Genomic DNA, 19103 nt, shown 5'->3' on the forward strand with positions numbered 1-19103 from the left:
TTGTCTGGGGACTTACAGAGGGCTGGATTTGACCCAGAGGCCTGAGGTTCTGCACACCTGCTCTACCCCTACACTACACTGGCTCTCAAGAATACTGTGATTGTTAGTGGATAAGAGAATGAGCCAGGAAGTCTGTAGCTGAACTCCCACAGCAGCCGTGAGCTCACCAGGAGGCCTTAGGAAAGCCACTTTCTCTCACTCTCACCTGTGCTTCCCAAAACCCACCCTCAATATGAGGCTGATAATACTGGCCTGCATTAGAGGGCTGCCTTGAGAAGACTACAGTACTGAAAGGCAGCCAAGTAATTGGTTAAATAAATTAAAAATAGATAAACATTGGGGGGAGGCATGAAAAATGTGTTGAACACTTCAGTGAATTACACAAGTTGCTTTCAAACTGTGTTCTAGGGAACCCCTCCTCAGAACCTTATCAGGGTTTCTTCAGACCTAGATTTGAATCTTTCTCAGCAGAGGAGTTCACTGGGTATCTCTAAGCGAGTCAGCAGAGTAGTGACTTTCAGGTTGTATTCCATGGGTGGCAAAAGCACTTTTCAGGGCCTCCCCAATAAGAACATCAAGAATGGCTTCACGCTTCCCTGAAAGGTGACTTGCCCAACATGACTGGTCCTTCCTTGCAGTGTGCAGCCATGGGGGTTAGGGAGGTGTTCCAGAGCGTGCAGTCTCAGGAGGAGGTGACAGAGAGACCCACAATGGGCCTAGCCAGCCCTACACATGAACTGATTTGGGCATGTCCATGTAACAGTTTTATAGTGCTGTTAGTTTTGTTCGTAAGCATTATGACATAGCTGTCTCACAAAGTCCAAACAGAACACTACAACTCCAGGTGGCTCATCAGTGGCCCCCTATTGGGGTGTGGCCCCTTGGCAGTTGCCTGACTATGCCAACCCTTGACGCTGGCCCTATCAACATCTAACAGTTGATGTGAAAAAATTTTAAAAGGTAAGAACTGCAAAGCGTTTTGTCTGCTGAGTAGTGCTATAGGAATGGTACATAATCATCATGATAATGGTACAGAACTTAAATGCTGCTCATCACCTTACCTCTGCCAGTGATTTCAAGCAGCAGAGAGTATCCAGCTAACTGGACCTTAGGAGAATCAATGTGATTCTTCATTGCATAAATCACAGGATCCACAAGTCCAAAGAAGTTGTCTCCACTCACTGTGGGGAAAAAACTGCAGCTGTTTTATTTTATTTTTGATTAATGATTATCTGTTGCTGTTCGCTACTATAACTTTTTCAATTTTAGAGTTCTTTCCCAGTGTAGGTGCAATAATCCCTTCTTGCATGGATGCTGGGAAACACAGATGCATAGATCTGGACTGGGGATAGTCCACAGCCCTTATTGCGGGCTGCCATTTCATCAGGTCATATCCCAGGGATTGGGAGCAGGCTAAGCTGACCGGCATGCAGTGGTTATTAGTGCAGTTGAAGAATCCGTGTATCTCAGGAGTGCAGAACCTCAGTCCAGCCCTCCTGGTGTCTCAATCTCTCTCTCTAAGGCTCCCCAGAGGGCCCCACCCCTTCCTTTGGCCACACCCTTTCCCCAACTACCAATCGTTGGGTAGTTTCCTGGCTTTTGTGCAGTTTTTTTTCCTATTCTAAAATGTTGAAATGCCTCTCTTAAGGCTTAGTTACTGACAGTAAGAGCATTAATCTAAAATATGCTGCTATTTTTGTCCTTGCCCCTTTTGCCTTCGGCCCTACCCAATACGGGAATGCAGCCCCCCAGACCTTCTCCAAAATGGAATTTGTCCCTCAGGCTGAAAGAGGTTCAACACCCCTGGTGTAACTGGTCTGTGCAATCTCTCACAGCAATCTTGCAACCCCTGGAGCATTGTTGGTAATGGAGCAACCCGCACTGGTAAGGGCTGCAATACGTATACTTGGCATGAGGTCACCCAGTCTTGTCACCACCATCAGCCCTCTTCCCATCCAGCTCAGCTCTGGACAAACTCTCCATGCAGTCCAAACAGAAGTAACCTCTGTGTGGGGAGGACTAGCCATGGTTTGCTGTCTGTTAGAATGACAGCACAGGAATTTGTGGCCCGGATGCAGGAGACAGCAATGGTGCTTTCTCAGTTCCCCACCCACTGACCTCCGGGTCCTTGTGCTACATCCCATCGGCCAGGGACCGAATGATGCTCTTCATCATCACAGAACTGTGTATATCACCAAAATTTGAAAATTAAGTAAAATGAAAACAGCAGCACAACCTAAGCGTACCCTTTGCATCTTTGAAGAGGCTAATCAGACGGTCAATGCACTTTTCCTGAGCTTCCTCTATGTCCTGGTAAGACATCATGAATTCTGCAGAAGACAAAAACAGCTGCACCGTCCTGTGAAATCCTTCTTACATAAAACATATCTGTAAGAAACACTGTCAGAATTATTGTTTTTCAAATACCACCATAAATGCACATAACTATACTAGGATTGATGTCTTCTGGGAACACCATCTGTCCTATAATACCCACATGCACAGCCCCTAAGCCAATTCACATCATTTTTATTACTCATTGACTGTAGCTTCAAGTGAATTTGTCATCACAGAGTAATCACTACAGAAAGAACTTTCACATAGTGTCAGTTCAAACGAGATACCTTCCCGTGGAAATGGTCCACACATTTATTCAGCCAAGAGTCCTCATGTTATGAGAGACCAAGTTGAGTACATATAAGTGTGAATCAGTCCTTCATTCTTTTGCAGATGTGCTCAAGATTGGCTTCGATGGAATAATGTATCCATCCCTACCCATTTGCACGCTATGACAAGAACAGATTACAGAACAAATGGATCCCAACAATCAGCCATTTTACAGCACAATCCACTAGGACATTCTTCTGTGCAAGCTCGACTGAATGACCAGGAACAGCACAAGAGCAATGGGATTTTCTCACGAGAACATCCTGGTGGATTGTGTCCTTCATTCATATTAGCAAACGTCATGCCTCATATAACCTTTGATAAAAATTGGCTGAATCATGTAATAAATTGGGTGAGTTGGGCCCATTCTACGTTGCATTTCATTTCAAGGCTGGCAGATGGCTCTCCCTTATGTGTACATTATGTAGCTGGCAAGCATTTCTAAGCCTCTCAGGTGCATATAAAAGTCCCCCTATGATGAGGGAAGCAGAACCCCAAATCCTTCCTCTACAGGAACCTCTTTCAGCCCGAGGGCCAAAATTCAATTCCTGAGAAGCTGGGGGGGGGAGGGCACTCCAGTGGCGGACAAAAGTGGTGGGGCCAGAAATACAAAAAATACCAGCATATTGTAGCTTAAAGCTCTTACTGCCAGTAACTAAGGCATTTCAACACTTGCCATGCCCTCACTAGAGGAATCCTCCACAGAGGAAGAACTAGAGGCTCCAAAAACCAAGGGCACACTAGATCGGTTGCTGGCATCAGAACAGTAGGAGCCTGGGCCTTCCCTGTCAGGGGGAGGGGATGCTGACTCTGGAGCAGAGGCTGAGCAACCCCCTAAACCCCAGGAGTGTCATCACCTCAAGCAACAACCCAGTAGGCCTCCTGTAAGAAGGAGTGCTCGCTTACAGAGATGATCTCCTTGGGAGAAAAGCAACTCTTGAGTAGGGAGCCAGAGAACTCTAATTGAGAGCAGCTGAGCCTGGGTGGGGCTCAGCAGCCATTGCTGTTAAAAGCCTTCAGTCAGAACTTGTTAGTGGTGGGAAACATTGTCTTATCAGCCTCTGTTGCTGCTCCTGACCCTGCCTTGTGACTTAACCTCTGTGCTATAGACCTTGGACTCCTGCTTGACTCTGCCACTGGAGTGTGTATGTATATGACTGCCGAACTGTGTTTGACTGCTGCCTGTCTGACCACTCCTGCTTTGCCTGACTCTGTGTACTGGACTGATTGCCTGTGCTTTGACCCTGTGTCTGTTATTGGGATCACTTCTACCTTTGCCTGAATAACTTTGAACTGAAGCAATGTGCTGGAACACTGGTCTGGTTTACTACTTGGCCTTCTGGTCAGCCCTGTCACTGAGACTGATACAGCTAATGCAGGACAACACTTAAGAATTGGGGGAAGCTGCACAAAAGCTGTGGAAGCCACCAAGTGGTCAAAGGAAAGGGTGTGTGGCCCTCTGGGGATCCTTGAGGGGCTGGATTTGGCCCCTGGGCCTGAAGTCCCCCCCTGCCCTGATCTATACACACATGCTAAACTATATATACACAGTCCATTTCTCAACCTGCTATGTGGTCTCAAACCCAGCACAATGCTTCCTCTCACTGACCCCTGTCTCCCCAGAACCCTTACATTATTTCCAATGTTCACTGCTTCAGGTTCTCCCTACTTTTCTGTCATGGGTTACACAGTTCCACAGGAAAGGGTTTCAAGGCAATAACAAGACAGAGACTCTGTTTGGAAGTGGGGGTGCATCTGAACCACAAATGCAGCCCATAAACTACTCCTAAAATATTAGATCTTTTCATATTTCTAAGAAAGTTAGAAGCTTCTATAGCGGAGCATTACCTAGAACAGTGGGGATCTCACCAGAAAGGACTATATCCAGTAATTCTGAAGGCAAACTCTTCTTCATCTTTATTAGGGGAGACTCAGCCAGAATCAGGCATTCTCTTATAAATGGATAATCAACCAGCTCCCTACAATAGCAGGAGAGAGGAAAAATCCAGCTAGTTTAGTTCAATCAAATTTAGTTGGACCAATGTAGTTTATTTGATTTATACCCTGCCTTTCTACCAAAAAATGGCACTCAAGGCAGCTTACAAAAACAATTTAAAATAGATTAAAACAATAAAATACAATAAAAATATAACAATTACAGAATAAAAGCAGGACACAACTCACAGACCCTCTTACAGGCTAAAGGCCTTCTTGAATAAAGTGATCTCTGCCTTCCATCAGAAGGATAGCAGAGAAGTGAACCTAGCTGCCCTTGGGAGGGAGCTCCACAGCCTGGGAGCAGCCACCAAAAAGCCCCCCTCTTGTACCACTGCCAAACACACCTCTGATGGTGGTGGTCTCGAAAGAAGATCCTTTTTACTTGAGCCCTTCAGGAAGGGCTCATGTCAGATCTGCCCACCCCTGGTTTAGGTAATAACTGGTTCTGTGATGCCTGAAAGTAACTAGGTCCTTTATAAGAAGGGCCTAGTTTAAGTGATGTCTTGGGGCCCAATTTGGGATGAAAGGTGGGATAGAAATGTAAATAAGTAAGCTACGGGGGAAGGGTCATGCCCAGGTTAAAGCTGAGTATTCATTTCTTTTTTATGTTAAGGGCATAATCCAGCTTTTTCAATACAAATGTATTGATAGACAGGACATGAAGCAGACATGAAGAAGATTGTAAATTGAAAACAGTACAGTTCCCTTATAATGTATAATTTGTTAAACTGCCATACTACAGAGTCTCCTATGGTACTCTGGTTTGAATAAAGGATTTAAAATAAGCGCCCAACAATGCTATACGTGTCTACTCAGAAATAAGCTCTCCACTGAGCTCAATGGGACTTATTCACAGATGTGTGTATAGGATTGCAACCTTAGCCTTTAGCAAGGTTTTAGGTCAGGGTGGGCAGACTTCATGCTTGTGGTGCGGGATCTATTTTGGGTTTTTACTAGAACCCAGAGATCCACCAACCAGAGGCTGATGCAAAAGACATACACTTAGAATGAAAGAATACTGAGCCCAGTAATTTGTTTTGAGTGCCAGAACTGAACTCACAGTCCTTCCAAACAGACATCCGCTCCTGGTTACCCCAAGCTCTCTTCATTTCAACATAATTATTTAGGCCGGGGAGGGGGATCATTTTGTTGCTGCTATTATTAAACAATTGGGAGTCAGAAATCCTCACTAAACTGCTGCAAATCACCCAGGGATCTACCAGTAAATTCAGATCTGCCCACCCAATTTAGTTAATAACTGGTTTTGTAATGTCTGAAAGTAATTTTTTTAACGGGGTAGGGCAAGGGTTGCTACTCTCCTCCACTACTCAATCATTTAAACCTGTCTTTTTAAGGCTGCTTTTGACTAATCTGCAAATGGCTCTTATGCTAAAGAACAACGGTGTTTATCCACTTTCTTCCTCTGGTATTGCCTACATATTATAGTATTAAATCTTACCAGGCCCCATGAGCCATTTACTCTGGGGTCTTACTATACAAGCCATTTACTCCGGGGCTGCTGAGATTCGAGGTCCTTCAGGACATATGACACAGTTGCCGCTTCGCAGCCTAGCTGTGATTTTCACCTGGAAAATGCGGATTTCCAAAGATGCGTTTTGCTGCGATGTTTTTGGTTTGCTGTGAGTTTCCCGCAGTTGCAAGCTGTCTGTCCCTTCCCTGAACCGACTTCACATTTTGTGGTAGATGTGCCTAGTGCTTGTGTCACTCTGTGATGCCCCTTTACTCCTTCCCGTTCCTTCATGGCTGCGCAGTTACAGAAGCATGGGGAAGCGTGTGCATTTCTTCAACCACACTTTCGCAGCTTTGTATCTTCACAATGGCTGCTTTGGAGTCGGTGGCCCAGGCCCAGGGGGTCTTCGGGGAGCAGAAGATCCAGGGCCAGCTTCGCTCCAGCCACCATTTTGGAATGATGGGTAGTCTGTCATGGGCACATGCCTTGATGTGTGCAAACAATCGCGAGAGTCTCAGGGTCTGCAAACAGTTGGCATGGTAATGAAGGAGCAGATCACCCACATTTTACTTAATGAGGAATGGACAGACACAAAAGAACCCCTAAAATACAACGCAGCCACTAAAACCCAAAGTGTTGCACCCCCACCCTCACGTGCCACACAGCTGCGCATTTAAATATAATGGTAAAAAGAGGGCGGTGCAACTGCTGCAGTTTACTTCGCTTCAATGGCCATGTCAGAGCACAGCGGATTTTCCCATTGCAGAAGTACACAGCAAATCACTTGTGCACCGCAGCAGAAGCTAATTCACAGTTGCAATGCTGCACAGTTAAGATGGAGTGAAGGTTGAAAGCGGTGCCGTGTAGATGGCCCCCTGGTCTTGTAATGCTTGTTGCTTTGGAAGACCATGACCCTAAACATGGCAAACAATAACAGGAGAAAACAAATCCAGGACTCACTGTGCAGTGGGCCTCATTGTTGGCTCAGTCTTTAGCATCATAAGCAAAATAGAAGACAAAGCTTTATCCTGATGCGTCATGGATGTCAGGACATCCTCAAGAAAAGTGGTATTCTCCCTAATGTCATGCAATAATGAAACTGTATCTTTCATCTAAAAAGAAACAAGCCACACAAAAAATACTTAGAATCTGCATACTATTTTTGGGCAGGATTATTGTACAGAGTTGTTTGTAACAGCAGTGTGTATTGGAGACAGTTAGTTAGAAGTTAGAAGTGTCTGTTAGAGACAGTTACGGCACAGTCCTATGCATGTTTAGACAGAAAAAACTCCTACAACTCCCAGCATTCCTTATAGGCAACATGCTTGCTAAGGAGTGCTGGGAGTTATAGGGCTTGTTTCTGTCTAAATATGCATAGGATTGTGCCCTTAGTTAGTTGGGGATAATTCTTAAGGATTATGCAGACTCCCTCACCAAGCTGATTTTTGTGCATATACATTTATTGGGCCAGGCTTCATGCTTTTCCTTTTCATTGTAGTGCTCACTGATGGTGCTGGGACCCAAAGGGACATTCCCTGCTTCCAGAGGCTTTCTGCCTCCCTCTGTCCCTTAAAGCTACTGTGGCTGCATCCAGTCCCATCTCCTCCTTTTCTTTTATGCCATTCTGAACGAGGACCCCTTGGAATTGTAGTGTGTGTGTGTGTGTGTGGGGGGGGGGGGTTCCAAGAAAGTTCTAGCAGGGCATCTCTGCAAGTAGTTCTTTTTCACACCTTGAGTGTCACTTAGCACCAGCCTACAGACAGCCTGCCCAGACTCCCTACCAGTCCAGACAGCAGAGAAGCGATATTCAAAAAAGTGCGAAGGTAAGTAGTGCATGGTTACAATGAAGACAGTAGTTCTGTCAATGAGCAAAGCATTTTGCAATTTCATATATTTTTCCTACATTTCCATATTTTTTCCCCATCCTACAGAGTTGTACCCAGGGATGGGCAACTTGTGGCCCTCCAGGTGTTTTGGCCTACAGCTCCCATCAGTCCTAGCCACCATAATCAATGGTAAGGGATCATGAGAATTGTAGGCCAAAACATCTGGAGGGCCACAGGTCTCCCATTCCCAAAGATTCCTAGCTGCTTGCAGAGCTACAGTTCCTGGAGCTGCTTAGCCACTCTGTCTGTGAAACCAGGAGGGCATGATCCAACCACTGTTACAAACTTTTAAGTCTAATTTGTTTCTGCAGGAGAAGGACGCACACGCGTAAATTCTCCCACTGTAATCAACTGGACTGAAAAGTGATAACCTCTGGCTGATTGTACCTGAAGTTGTAATAAAATGTCCTTTGTCTCCCCTCATCCATACCTGCAATGAGCAAGCACCATCAGCTGAAGTGTGCATTTCAATGTCAGGCAGAACTGAATTATATTTTTTAAACTATAATTATCTCTCACAAAAGCGAAGTCTGAAAGCCCCCACAGTACTGTCAGAGGAACAATGTACTTTCAGAGAGAAGCAGCTCATCATCTCAAGCAGAATACAGCCAAGGGACCAGATGTCAGATTTGTCACTAAAGGAAAACTTGAGTGCTTCTGGAGCCATCCAGGATTTAAAGTGAGGATCTGTGGAAAGAACAACCAGAAGCGTAATTTTTCCTTTGTTACCAAGTATGTGACCTGAAAGCATATAATCTGATAATGAAACAACTATTCTATCGAAGGGGAAAGTGAATTATACTGGCATAGGAAGTGATTTACAAACATCAGATCAGGGGTGCTGAACCTCAGGCCTGAGTCAAATTCGGCCTGCCTAGGATTTCAAATTGGCCCTTCGCCCCTCTCCTGGCCCCACACTGTTCCCGTTTGGTGGTTTCCTGGCTTTTGCGTGGCTTTTTTCTCATTCTAAAATGTTGAATAACATGTTAACTGCCTAGCCATGGCCAGCTGACCTGTTCTAACTGATATGGTTCAAAGTGTGACCCCAAAGTTCTGTTTTCAAATCTTTGCTCAGCAAGGGACTCAGTAGGCAGACTAGAGCAAATAATTCCCTCCTAAAATGAGTTACTATAGCCTTGTAGCCCATGTTAGTCACAATTGTTCAAGTGGTTTTGGGTAAGCCAGTGTCAGAAGGTGTCCAAACTGACTTCAGCACATGGCATCAGCATCCATGTGAATAGCTCAGCCTGCGGTAGTATGGTAAAAGTCAACACCAGCCAATGTGAATTGGCTCTTAGCCTCAGGTTCTCCTCTTAATAGGGGAATCATAAAACACGTAGAACTATGGGTATTCTGGGAGCCAGCTTTCAGAGCTTCAATGCCCTGCTTAGCTTACCCTTTGCCCCTCTCCAAGTCTAGTAGAAGACTTAATTATCATAAATTCTGCAAAGCTAGTTAATGTGCAGAGTTTATAAAGATGGCAGAACTTATCATTTCTTGATTCAGAATATGGTTTATTTTGGCACAGGATTTTGATTTTATTACATTTATATCCTGTCTTTTTTCCTCTTGCAAGGAGCCCAAGGCAGCTTACATGATCCTCCTCCTCCATTTTATCTTCACAACAACCCTGTGACGTAGGTTAGGCTGAGAGTCAGTGACTGGCCCAAAGTCACCCAGTGAGCTTCATGGCTGAGTGGGGAGTAGAACCTGGATCTCCCGAGTCCCAGTCAAACACTCTAACCACTATACCACACCGGCTCTCCATTTTTTTTATTCAGCATCAGCCCTGATTATAACCTCCTCCTCAGGGTGTTAAGAAATAGAGAAAGTTATAAAGCATTTGATACATTTAAATACTATATAAACAATCAAAACCTCTGAGAAGCTACAAGAACAAATCTTTCAATCTTATTTATGGCAGTTCATCGTTAGATAAAGTTACTGTTAGAACAGCTTCTCATCAATAGTTCAATATTCTAGGCAGCATAAATGTCCAGCAGTGGATATTTATGCCTAATGACAAGTATCCAGAATCATTTGATTCTAAAAAATGGCAACATTCACTTAAAAACCAGATTTCAAAATGTATTACACTTGGGGATCATATTTGCCTTCTGGTTACTAGATTTTTGAAGCAGATCTGTAGCAAGAGCTCATGGGATGTACAAATAACCCACCTTCTAAAGCTTAGAAGATTTCATGAAGAAATAAATGGCTGATAGGTAACAAAAATATTTTCCCCAGTATCTTTGTGTATATACTAAGCTGAGTTGGATTTGTAGTATTATCTGCATCAATTCATTCAAATATCTCTCAGAAGTATTACAAGCTGTGTGTTGGTGGATAGGGGAATTCATTTTATTGGAGGTGGGATTGTTCCTTCTTAAACATCTCAAAGCCAACACAATAACATTCCCACTGGATTGAAGTTGTTTGATTGATGCTGAGCATTTACACAGCAAATCTAAGATTCCTGTCAAGTCCTTCAACCCATCTTGCAGAAAACATTTACCATTACTTTACTGCTTGGCAGAGAGTGTCATGTTGGGAATGCAAAAATGTTCTTTGATGTGAGCATCTGACTATTGGACTGAGACTCTAAACTGATTCCACACACATTTCAAATAACGATTGCTAAGTTAGGTACATTTTAATATCCTGGATGCTAGCATTGGTAGAAATACTTTGCTACATCCTTGGCACTTTTATCTCTATTGCTACTTAGGTAAAATAGACACACATCATAAGATAATGCCCCCCCCCAGTATATATTTTCAAAACACCCACAGCTAAATGTTTTTCTGAAAAATAAGGCTACTGAAAAATTAAAAACAATACCCTGCTACCTTCTTGAACCCTTGTCTTCCATTTCATCTCATCAGTCATAAGGGTTTCTGAGCTGAAATCACAAAGCTTGAAGGATGCCTCACCAGCTAAGAGGATGTTGGATGGTTTGAGGTTTCTGAAACACATCAGAAGCTTTTTATTAGCATGTTAAAATGGAGTTAACTGTGCAGGGCTGTAAGCAATTTTCTTCTTCATGGGTGTCTTTTAAAAGGGGTTAATGTTTGTGCTACAAGCTACTGTATAGAAATAACTAAAGACGTTGTGAAGAAACTGGCATATAGGTACTTGAAAAAACACATTTCTCCTCACCTGTGAAAAATATTTTGTTGGTGGATGTAAACCAAAACATCCACCATCTGCCCCAGGAATATCTGAACCACCTATGTAGAGAGAGAGAGAGAGAGAGAGCAAGAGAGAAGGGGACTGAAAAGTATGCCATTTTATCAAGTCAGAACTTGAGAAGTTCTCATTCTGTTCTCACCCTTAATCAAGGGTGAGAATAAGAATGATACTCACTCTTGATTCTATAGCAACCTTCCCAAAACTAGTGCCCTCCAGATATTTTGGACCACAACTCCCAGCATTCCTGACCATTGGCCATACCGGCTGGGGCTGATGGGAGCTGAAGTCCAAAACATCTGGAGGGTACCAAGTTGGGGAAGGCTGTTCTATAGTATAGCAGCACCAGTCAACACCAGAACTATTCTGCATGCAGGCTGTTTTGCAATTCTGTGCTGTTTTGCAATTCTGCCATCATGTCTTAAGATAGTATGGATTTTTGCTGTGGAGTATGCTTAGGAAGGGGTTGTAGGTGGCAAAAAACACGTCCAAAGTGGGAATTATACCATCCAGGCTCTTGTAGTCAATTACCCCACAGGGCTAGGTACCAGCCTCAGTCCATAATGGATGTGATTCAATACTGACAGTTGGGTCACTCAGTGTAGAACTCACTTCCTTCAGATACTTAACTTTGCTCCTCAAGTTAAAAATAAAACAACTCCTGAAGAATTGAGCAGGGGGTTGGACTCGATGGTCTTGTAGACCCCTTCCAACCCTACTATTCTATGATTCTATGAATTCTCCAAATGCTTTAAAGTCATTGTTTTCCCCCTTTGTGCATTTCCCCTTCCTCCTCATCCTTTTTTTCAGATTTGATATTGCTATGATTTTATTTAACTTGGCTACATGTATGCAGGTATGTATGCTATATTCATATTCATATCATTATAATAATAATTTTATTACTATTAGAATATACATTTTATTTTTACCCTGAACTGAATTTTCTCATGTTTTTGCCTCTTGGCTTTGATCAAAGATGAAAGGTCCCCTTGATCTGAGTAGTGCATCACCAGGCAAAGAAAGATGGATGAAATCTGCAACAGAATGAAGATGAAACTGCTACGTCACTGATCTCAGACGTTTTCAGAGTTTGTCAGAACAAGCCACCCACCGCAGCCCAGTCGTGGGGGGGGGACAATTCCAAGGGTGGTTCCCGGCAAGTCTTTTATGGCACCACACCCTACCTCATTCACTGAATTTTATAAGGGTCCAGAGGTTGTCGTCTTCCAGTTGTAGCCTGCCTGTGTTTTCCCACCACTTTTCCCACCTTTTTCACTGCCTCAGAAAATTACGGATAAAGATGGATTTGCTGCACAGTATCTTCTGATTGGTAGTGCTAACAGCCCTCCATCTGGAAGCACCTGAAGTGTAACTAACTTGCTGATCCTATGTATTAGGCATGAAATCATCTCTGAATTAAAATTATATTGAAATTATGGGAGTTAGATGAGAGATTAACCAGCTGGTAGAGTTCATTTTTGTAGAAGAAGGTTTCTTCCCTCTGATGTGGCACTTTTGTAAGTGCAAAGAGTTGTGTTTTTAATATGGGAGAGAATTCAAGTATTTGTTCCTCTACCCACAGTCCGAAGAGGTATGATCCAGTAACAGCAAATGCATCTGTCTGCTGACTGTATATTTCAGTTCTGTCCATGGATGTGCTGAGATTTGAACCTGGGTTTCCAAGATATGGGGCAATTAATTTTTTTAATTTAAATTATTTTTATCCCACCTTTCCACATCCAAATATACTTAAAGCATCTTATAACCTATTGGACCACAACAATATGCAAGACCCCCCAACTCCCAGGGCTTACCAATTTGGAGTTCTTGCCTATCCTTCATATGGGAGAACGTCCTACTGAATTAAATAGAACTTATCCCAAATAAGGGTGCATAGGACTGCAGCCTTAATAGGTATCATTTCATTCTCACCTTATTGTCCCAGATGATAAACATTTCTTTGTAGGCACAGATGTTTTGATGCTTCAGTTTCAGCAGATCCACGGCCTGTTGGGAGAACAGCAAATGAGGGGAAATGGCTAATGTACAGATGTATAACAATTCAAGTTAGGTGGGGTCCCTGGCTGCCACATCTCTCCTCCTAATTCCATCATTTATTTTATGTTTTATTTGTTTAAAGTATTTTTTATTCCACTCCTCACCAAAAATGCCTCCTGGAGTGGCTTACAATCAGTTAAACAAGATGTTTCCTGCCTACAGGGTTGTAATCTAAAAAGACATGACACGCAAGGGAAAAGGTATGGGAAGGGAAGAGGAAAAGAAACAAAGCAGTCTTTTAGCAGGGCTGGTGGACTGGTCCTGCTTCTTCTCTCATTTGCTTCAGTACAGCATACTGGAATGGCTGGCAGTTGAGGGAGGAGGAGCCTTCATCAGGGAGGTCTTTCAGCAGGGCTGGTGGAATGGCCCGACTTCTCCTCTTCTGTACAGCCTGCTGGAATGGCTACTGGGGGTGACAGCGGAGGGAGAAGGAGCCATGCTGCCTGATCCTATGCAATGAAGTTCAATGGGCTTTACTCCCATGTAACTATGCCAAGTGATCACACTCTAACTTATATTTGGAGGGGAAAATAATGGAGATCCAACTGTTTCCCACCTAATGACGAATCCAAGGTTTCTATTGTTTCTTTTGCTTAAATGTGTAAAGAGTATCCTCACATCTGTTTAGACCAGGGATCACTGCAGTCATTAGCTGGTGTCCTGTTATTCTGCCCTGGGACTCCATCCTTTCCACGTTCACAGGATGTAGTTTTAAATTGATACAGGAGTGTGAATAAGGGTTAGGTGTGTAAGTAATTATGTTTCAGGGTGGAACTGCAACCCTCACTTTTAAGGTTGTGGACAGTGCCTGTGTTTTTAATTTTTGCCAAGAGTCTACACTGTTTAGGCACTTTTATAAATAATAAATACAAATAATGTCACACAGAAAATCAAAGGCAGTCCAGAGAAGCATTAGTCCATCTTGGCTGAATTTTGGAGTTGTAAGGGATGTTCTCATTCATACCCCCTTATTTATAGCCTTGTTAAGATAAATGGACTTAACACAACTTGTGTAAGGGATCAAGCAGCAAGCAGCTGACACCAAGTTCCAATCTCTTTCTACTAGGCCAGGGGTGGGGAATTTTAGGCCCTGGGGGCCATGTCTAGCCCTTCTGGGGTCCCAATCTAATCCTCCAGGGACCCCCTGACCCCTGCTCCTTTCCCCCCATGTTCAATAATTTCCTGGTTTATTTTATAAACTTTATAAATGAAACAAACACCACACAAAGACCTCCAAATACACATGGAAAAGTATAAAGAGACACTTTTAGACATGGCTCTACATAAGAACACAGTCCTGGACTATATAATGAACTCTCAGCAGTTAAAGGAGTCATTCTACTGGAAAACAAATACCCTCGATGAATTCCAGTTACAAGTTTATGTATTTTTTATTTTTTGTATTTAAAATTTGATAAATATTTTTAAAACATACCCCCAATAACATATAATGATCTAGTCAAACCATTGCTGATAAAATGACCACTTTTTAACATTATTCACATAATGCTTTTTCTGCATGAGGTCCAGAAGGATAGCTGAATTCATGGCTGTGTTGCACAGAGCAGTAACCCAGGACTGCTGGTGAATCCTGGCTTATCACAAATGAGCTGAGTGTTGATGCATGCAGCCTGTTCACGCCTGCTTGGCTCTTCCTGCTTATGCGAGTAGGTAAACAAATCAGAGATGGTTTGCTTTGCATGATGTCTGAACTGAGATCCTGGCCAGGAATTGTGAGCCAACAACAAACCCTGGTTTTTTATCTTGGCTTAACAAACCAGGATCTCCGGTTTGGATGTCACACAAAGGAAATCTGTCAAGTGGGGAAAAGTTTTCATTTAGCAATAATTGTGCCTTGGATTAACCTCCTTGGCTATGATACTGCTACTACACAAAGCAAATAATTTCTGGTTTGTTTACCAGCTTGTGTGAATGGGCTGCAAGCACCAGCATGCAGCTCGTTTGTGGTAAGCCGAGCTTCACCAACATTCTTGGCTTACTGGTCTGCGCAAACCCGGCCAGGGTGTGTTATACCAAACCAATAGTAATGAGACATTCAAAAGACCAACTAATGTATTGTGGCATGAGCTTTCATACCACATGTAGGTAAGATCCTACTTCATCATATGTGTGATATACAAGGATAATGAAGAGAAGCTACCTCTTTGAGAGCATCGTTTGCTTGTTTTTCATCAATGCATTCAACCTGTTCATAATGACAAAGCACAAACATGTCCGTAAAACTGGAATGATTTATATGAAAAGCCAGACACTTCAGATGAAAACTCTGAAATCTCTTTACATCATCATTATCTATAGAATGTATTAGGGTACAATCCCATAGTTCCTGGCAGGGTGTCCCATGGACATAGGATTTTTTGGATTCCACCTCCCAAAGCCATAAACACTGCTATGACTTTGGGAGCGGGACTTCAAGATCTGATCTCTTCCCCTGCCCCCTCCCCCTTCCCCTTGCAGTTGCCACAGAGAAAGCCGTGGCACTTGGTTTCCAAGATCACAAAGGTGATCCTGGATGACCTTGCAGAGATCAAAAGGAGACGGTCCAGGGGCAGGAGAGGGGAGGGGCTGGGATCTGCAGAATCCTGTGACCTCTCCAGTCCTGCCCCCACTCCCAGCAGTGTGATTCCTCTAGATGGGTTCAGAGGCCCATCTAGAAAAAAATGTTAAAAAAAGGACGGAGAGGTGAAAATTGCCCCCTTCACTCCTCCTGCCCTGCTAGCAGCAGCCTGGCAGGGCGCAGGGACCTGTTCCGGTGAAGTACATATAGCCCCATCATTACAGGCCTTTAAACGCGGCCTGAATGTCCATTTGTCTAAAACTGCTTTCTCATAATGTTATTGTTGCTATGTGATATGGGATGGCTTGGCTTTATAGCTTTAACTATTCATAGCTTTATTCATTTTATTAGCTTTAACTATTTAACTAGTTAAATAGCTTTAACTATTCATTTTATGTTATTGTTCTTACTGGGTTGAATACTGTTTGTGATTAGTGTTGTTGCTCATTCTTGTTATTCATTAATTGCATTATGGCTTTTTAAATATAACATTTATGATGATAATAATTATAATTTATATCCTGCCTTTTTTATAATATGAGGTGAGGCTCCTGATGAGCGAGCATATTGGCCTTTCAGGCAATAATCCACAGGGGATGCTCCAGGAAGCAGCATCTTGTTGTCCCAGAAACCACCTTTTCCTTCTTCCTCCTTCTCTCACCTTTTTTAAAATATATTTCTTTTTCCCAACATCCTTTTCTTCCTCCATCTTTGATTCCACCACCAGCATCGTCCCAAGGGCCCCATAAGGCAGGTGCTTCAGTATCTGCATAAGAGGTCAACAAATCTAAGCCAATGGATTGAGAGAGAACTGAGGGCATTTCAGAGGCACAATTTCTAACAAGTCCAAGTTCTCACCTCAAGGCAAAAAAAAAAAGCTACCCACACACCAACCCATGTTATTCAGATCACTGAACAACAACTGTGAACAGAAATAAAGAATGATCAAGATACATTATACTGAACTGCCAGCAAAATGAATAGATAATGCAGGGCCGATTCGCACATCGTGTTTTAGGTATGCACTTAGTGGGTTGGATCCAGATTTACACTGAATCAACAGCGCTGATGGAAGTGGACTTCCCAGACCTTCCCAGGGCGGCCCCTCCAGCCCCCTGAAATGCTCACATATTGCCCGGAGACTCTGATGAATGGGGTGAACTGTGGTATAGGGGAGGGGGGATCCCCAATAATCAGGCAGAGGGACCTTCCTTCTTGCAGAAAGGAAATCCAGGATCCGATCCAGTATGTTTTTAAGCATGGATCAAAAAGTTAGGCTCAATTCAGACATCACACAAAACCATGGCTTGAGCTTCCAATAGCAGCAGCAAACTATCCCCAAAAGCAAGGTTTCTGTAGACAGTGAGATATAGTTAGTCCCACCAAAAATCCCCAAACACATGCATTTAGGGTTTTGACGTTAAGGTCACAATCCTGTGCATGTTTAGACTGAACAAGATCCTACAATTCCCAGCATGCCCTAGCCAGGCATGCAGGCTAGGGGCTTCTGGGAATTGCAGGCCTTTGTTCTGGCAGAGAGTTCTGACAAAATGTGGTCCACTGGAGAAGGAAATGGCAACCCACTCCAGTATTCTTGCCAAGAAAACCCCATGGAACGTATCACAAGGCTAAAAGATATGACGCCGGAAGATGAGCCCCTCAGGTCGGAAGGTGTCCAATATGCTACTGGGGAAGAGCAGAGGGTATTTCCAAGTAGCGCCAGAAAGAGTGAAGCGGCTGGGCCAAACCCGAAAGGACACTCAGCTGTGGATGTGTCTGGTGGTGAAAAGAAAATCCGATGCTGTAAAGAACAATATTGTTTAGGAACCTGGAATGTCAGATCAATGAATCAAGGTAAGCTGGAGGTGGTCAAACATGAGATGGCAAGATTGAACATCGACATCTTGGGAATCAGCGAACTAAAATGGACAGGCATCGGCGAATTTAATTCAGGTGACCATCATATCTACTATTGTGGGCAAGAATCCCTTAGAAGAAATGGAGTAGCACTCATAGTCAACAAAAGGGTGGGAAAAGCAGTACTGGGGTACAATCTTAAAAATGATAGAATGATCTCAGTACGAATCCAAGGCAAACCATTCAACATCACAGTAATTCAAGTCTATGCCCCAACCACTGAGGCCGAAGAAGCTGAGGTTGATCGGTTCTATGAAGACCTACAACACCTTCTAGAACTAACACCAAAAAAGATGTCCTCTTCATCATAGGGGATTGGAATGCTAAAGTAGGAAGTCAAGAAATCACCGGGATAACAGGCAGGCATGGCCTTGGTGTACAAAATGAAGCAGGACAAAAGCTAATAGAGTTTTGCCAAGAGAACATGCTGATCATAGCAAACACTCTTTTCCAACAGCACAAGAGGCGACTGTACACATGGACATCACCAGATGGTCAGTATCGAAATCAGATTGATTATGTCCTTTGCAGCCAAAGATGGAGAAGCTCCATACAGTCAGTAAAAACAAGACCTGGAGCTGACTGTGGCTCAGATCATGAGCTGCTTCTTGCAAAATTTCGGCTTAAATTGAAGAACGTCGGGAAAACCACTAAACCGTTCAGGTATGACCTAAATCATATCCCTGATGAATATACAGTGGAGGTGAGGAATAGATTTCAGGGATTAGACCTGATAGACAGAGTGCCTGAGGAACTATGGACGGAGGTCCGTAACATTGTTCAGGAGGCAGCAACGAAATCCGTCCCAAAGAAAAAGAAATGCAAGAAAGCCAAGTGGCTGTCTGATGAGGCTTTACAAGTAGCTGAGGAAAGAAGGGAAGCGAAAAGCAAGGGAGAAAGGGGAAGATATACCCAACTGAATGCAGAGTTCCAGAGAATAGCAAGGAGAGACAAGAAGGCCTTCTTAAATGAACAATGCAAAGAAATTGAGGAAAACAACAGAATGGGAAAGACTAGAGATCTCTTCAAGAAATTTGGAGATCTCAAGGGAACGTTTTGTGCAAAGATGGGCATGATAAAGGACAAAGAAGGCAGGGACCTAACAGAAGCAGATGAGATTAAGAAGAGGTGGCAAGAATACACAGAAGAACTATACAGGAAAGATCTGAATGTCCCTGATAGCCATGATAGTGCGGTCACTGAACTTGAGCCGGACATCCTAGAGAGTGAAGTCAAGTGGGCCTTAGGAAGCATTAGTAACAACAAAGCTAGCGGAGATGACAGTATTCCAGCTGAGCTATTTAAAATCCTAAAAGATGATGCTGTTAAAGTGCTG

General features: G+C 43.4%; 1 protein-coding gene and 1 non-coding gene across 5 annotated transcripts in view; both read right to left on the reverse strand.

The window, feature by feature from the left end:
* STKLD1 (serine/threonine kinase like domain containing 1) overlaps window positions 1–19103 on the reverse strand; it is a 30685-nt gene that overhangs the window by 9551 nt on the left and 2031 nt on the right. For 3 of the 4 annotated variants that reach the window (XM_084821131.1, XM_084821134.1, XM_084821132.1), the window contains exons 2-12: window positions 16512–16616; window positions 15434–15478; window positions 13147–13221; window positions 12144–12248; window positions 11182–11252; window positions 10872–10987; window positions 8591–8709; window positions 7097–7248; window positions 4516–4646; window positions 2247–2330; window positions 1062–1181 (exon numbers count right to left, since the gene is read on the reverse strand). In XM_084821131.1, the coding sequence (XP_084677257.1) occupies window positions 1062–1181; window positions 2247–2330; window positions 4516–4646; window positions 7097–7248; window positions 8591–8709; window positions 10872–10987; window positions 11182–11252; window positions 12144–12248; window positions 13147–13221; window positions 15434–15478; window positions 16512–16616 (1123 nt within the window). The remainder of the gene's footprint in view (window positions 1–1061; window positions 1182–2246; window positions 2331–4515; window positions 4647–7096; window positions 7249–8590; window positions 8710–10871; window positions 10988–11181; window positions 11253–12143; window positions 12249–13146; window positions 13222–15433; window positions 15479–16511; window positions 16617–19103) is intronic. The other variant, XM_084821133.1, reaches the window with a different exon arrangement.
* On the reverse strand, window positions 15010–15171 carry LOC146335613 (U4 spliceosomal RNA). Its single transcript, XR_014785979.1, has one exon. It is a non-coding gene; the product is annotated as a U4 spliceosomal RNA (small nuclear RNA).

The sequence above is a fragment of the Heloderma suspectum genome, chromosome 14 (genome assembly GCF_057233095.1).
Source record: "Heloderma suspectum isolate Gila_16-S chromosome 14, 16-S_ref, whole genome shotgun sequence".
Classification (NCBI taxonomy): Eukaryota; Metazoa; Chordata; class Lepidosauria; order Squamata; family Helodermatidae; genus Heloderma; species Heloderma suspectum.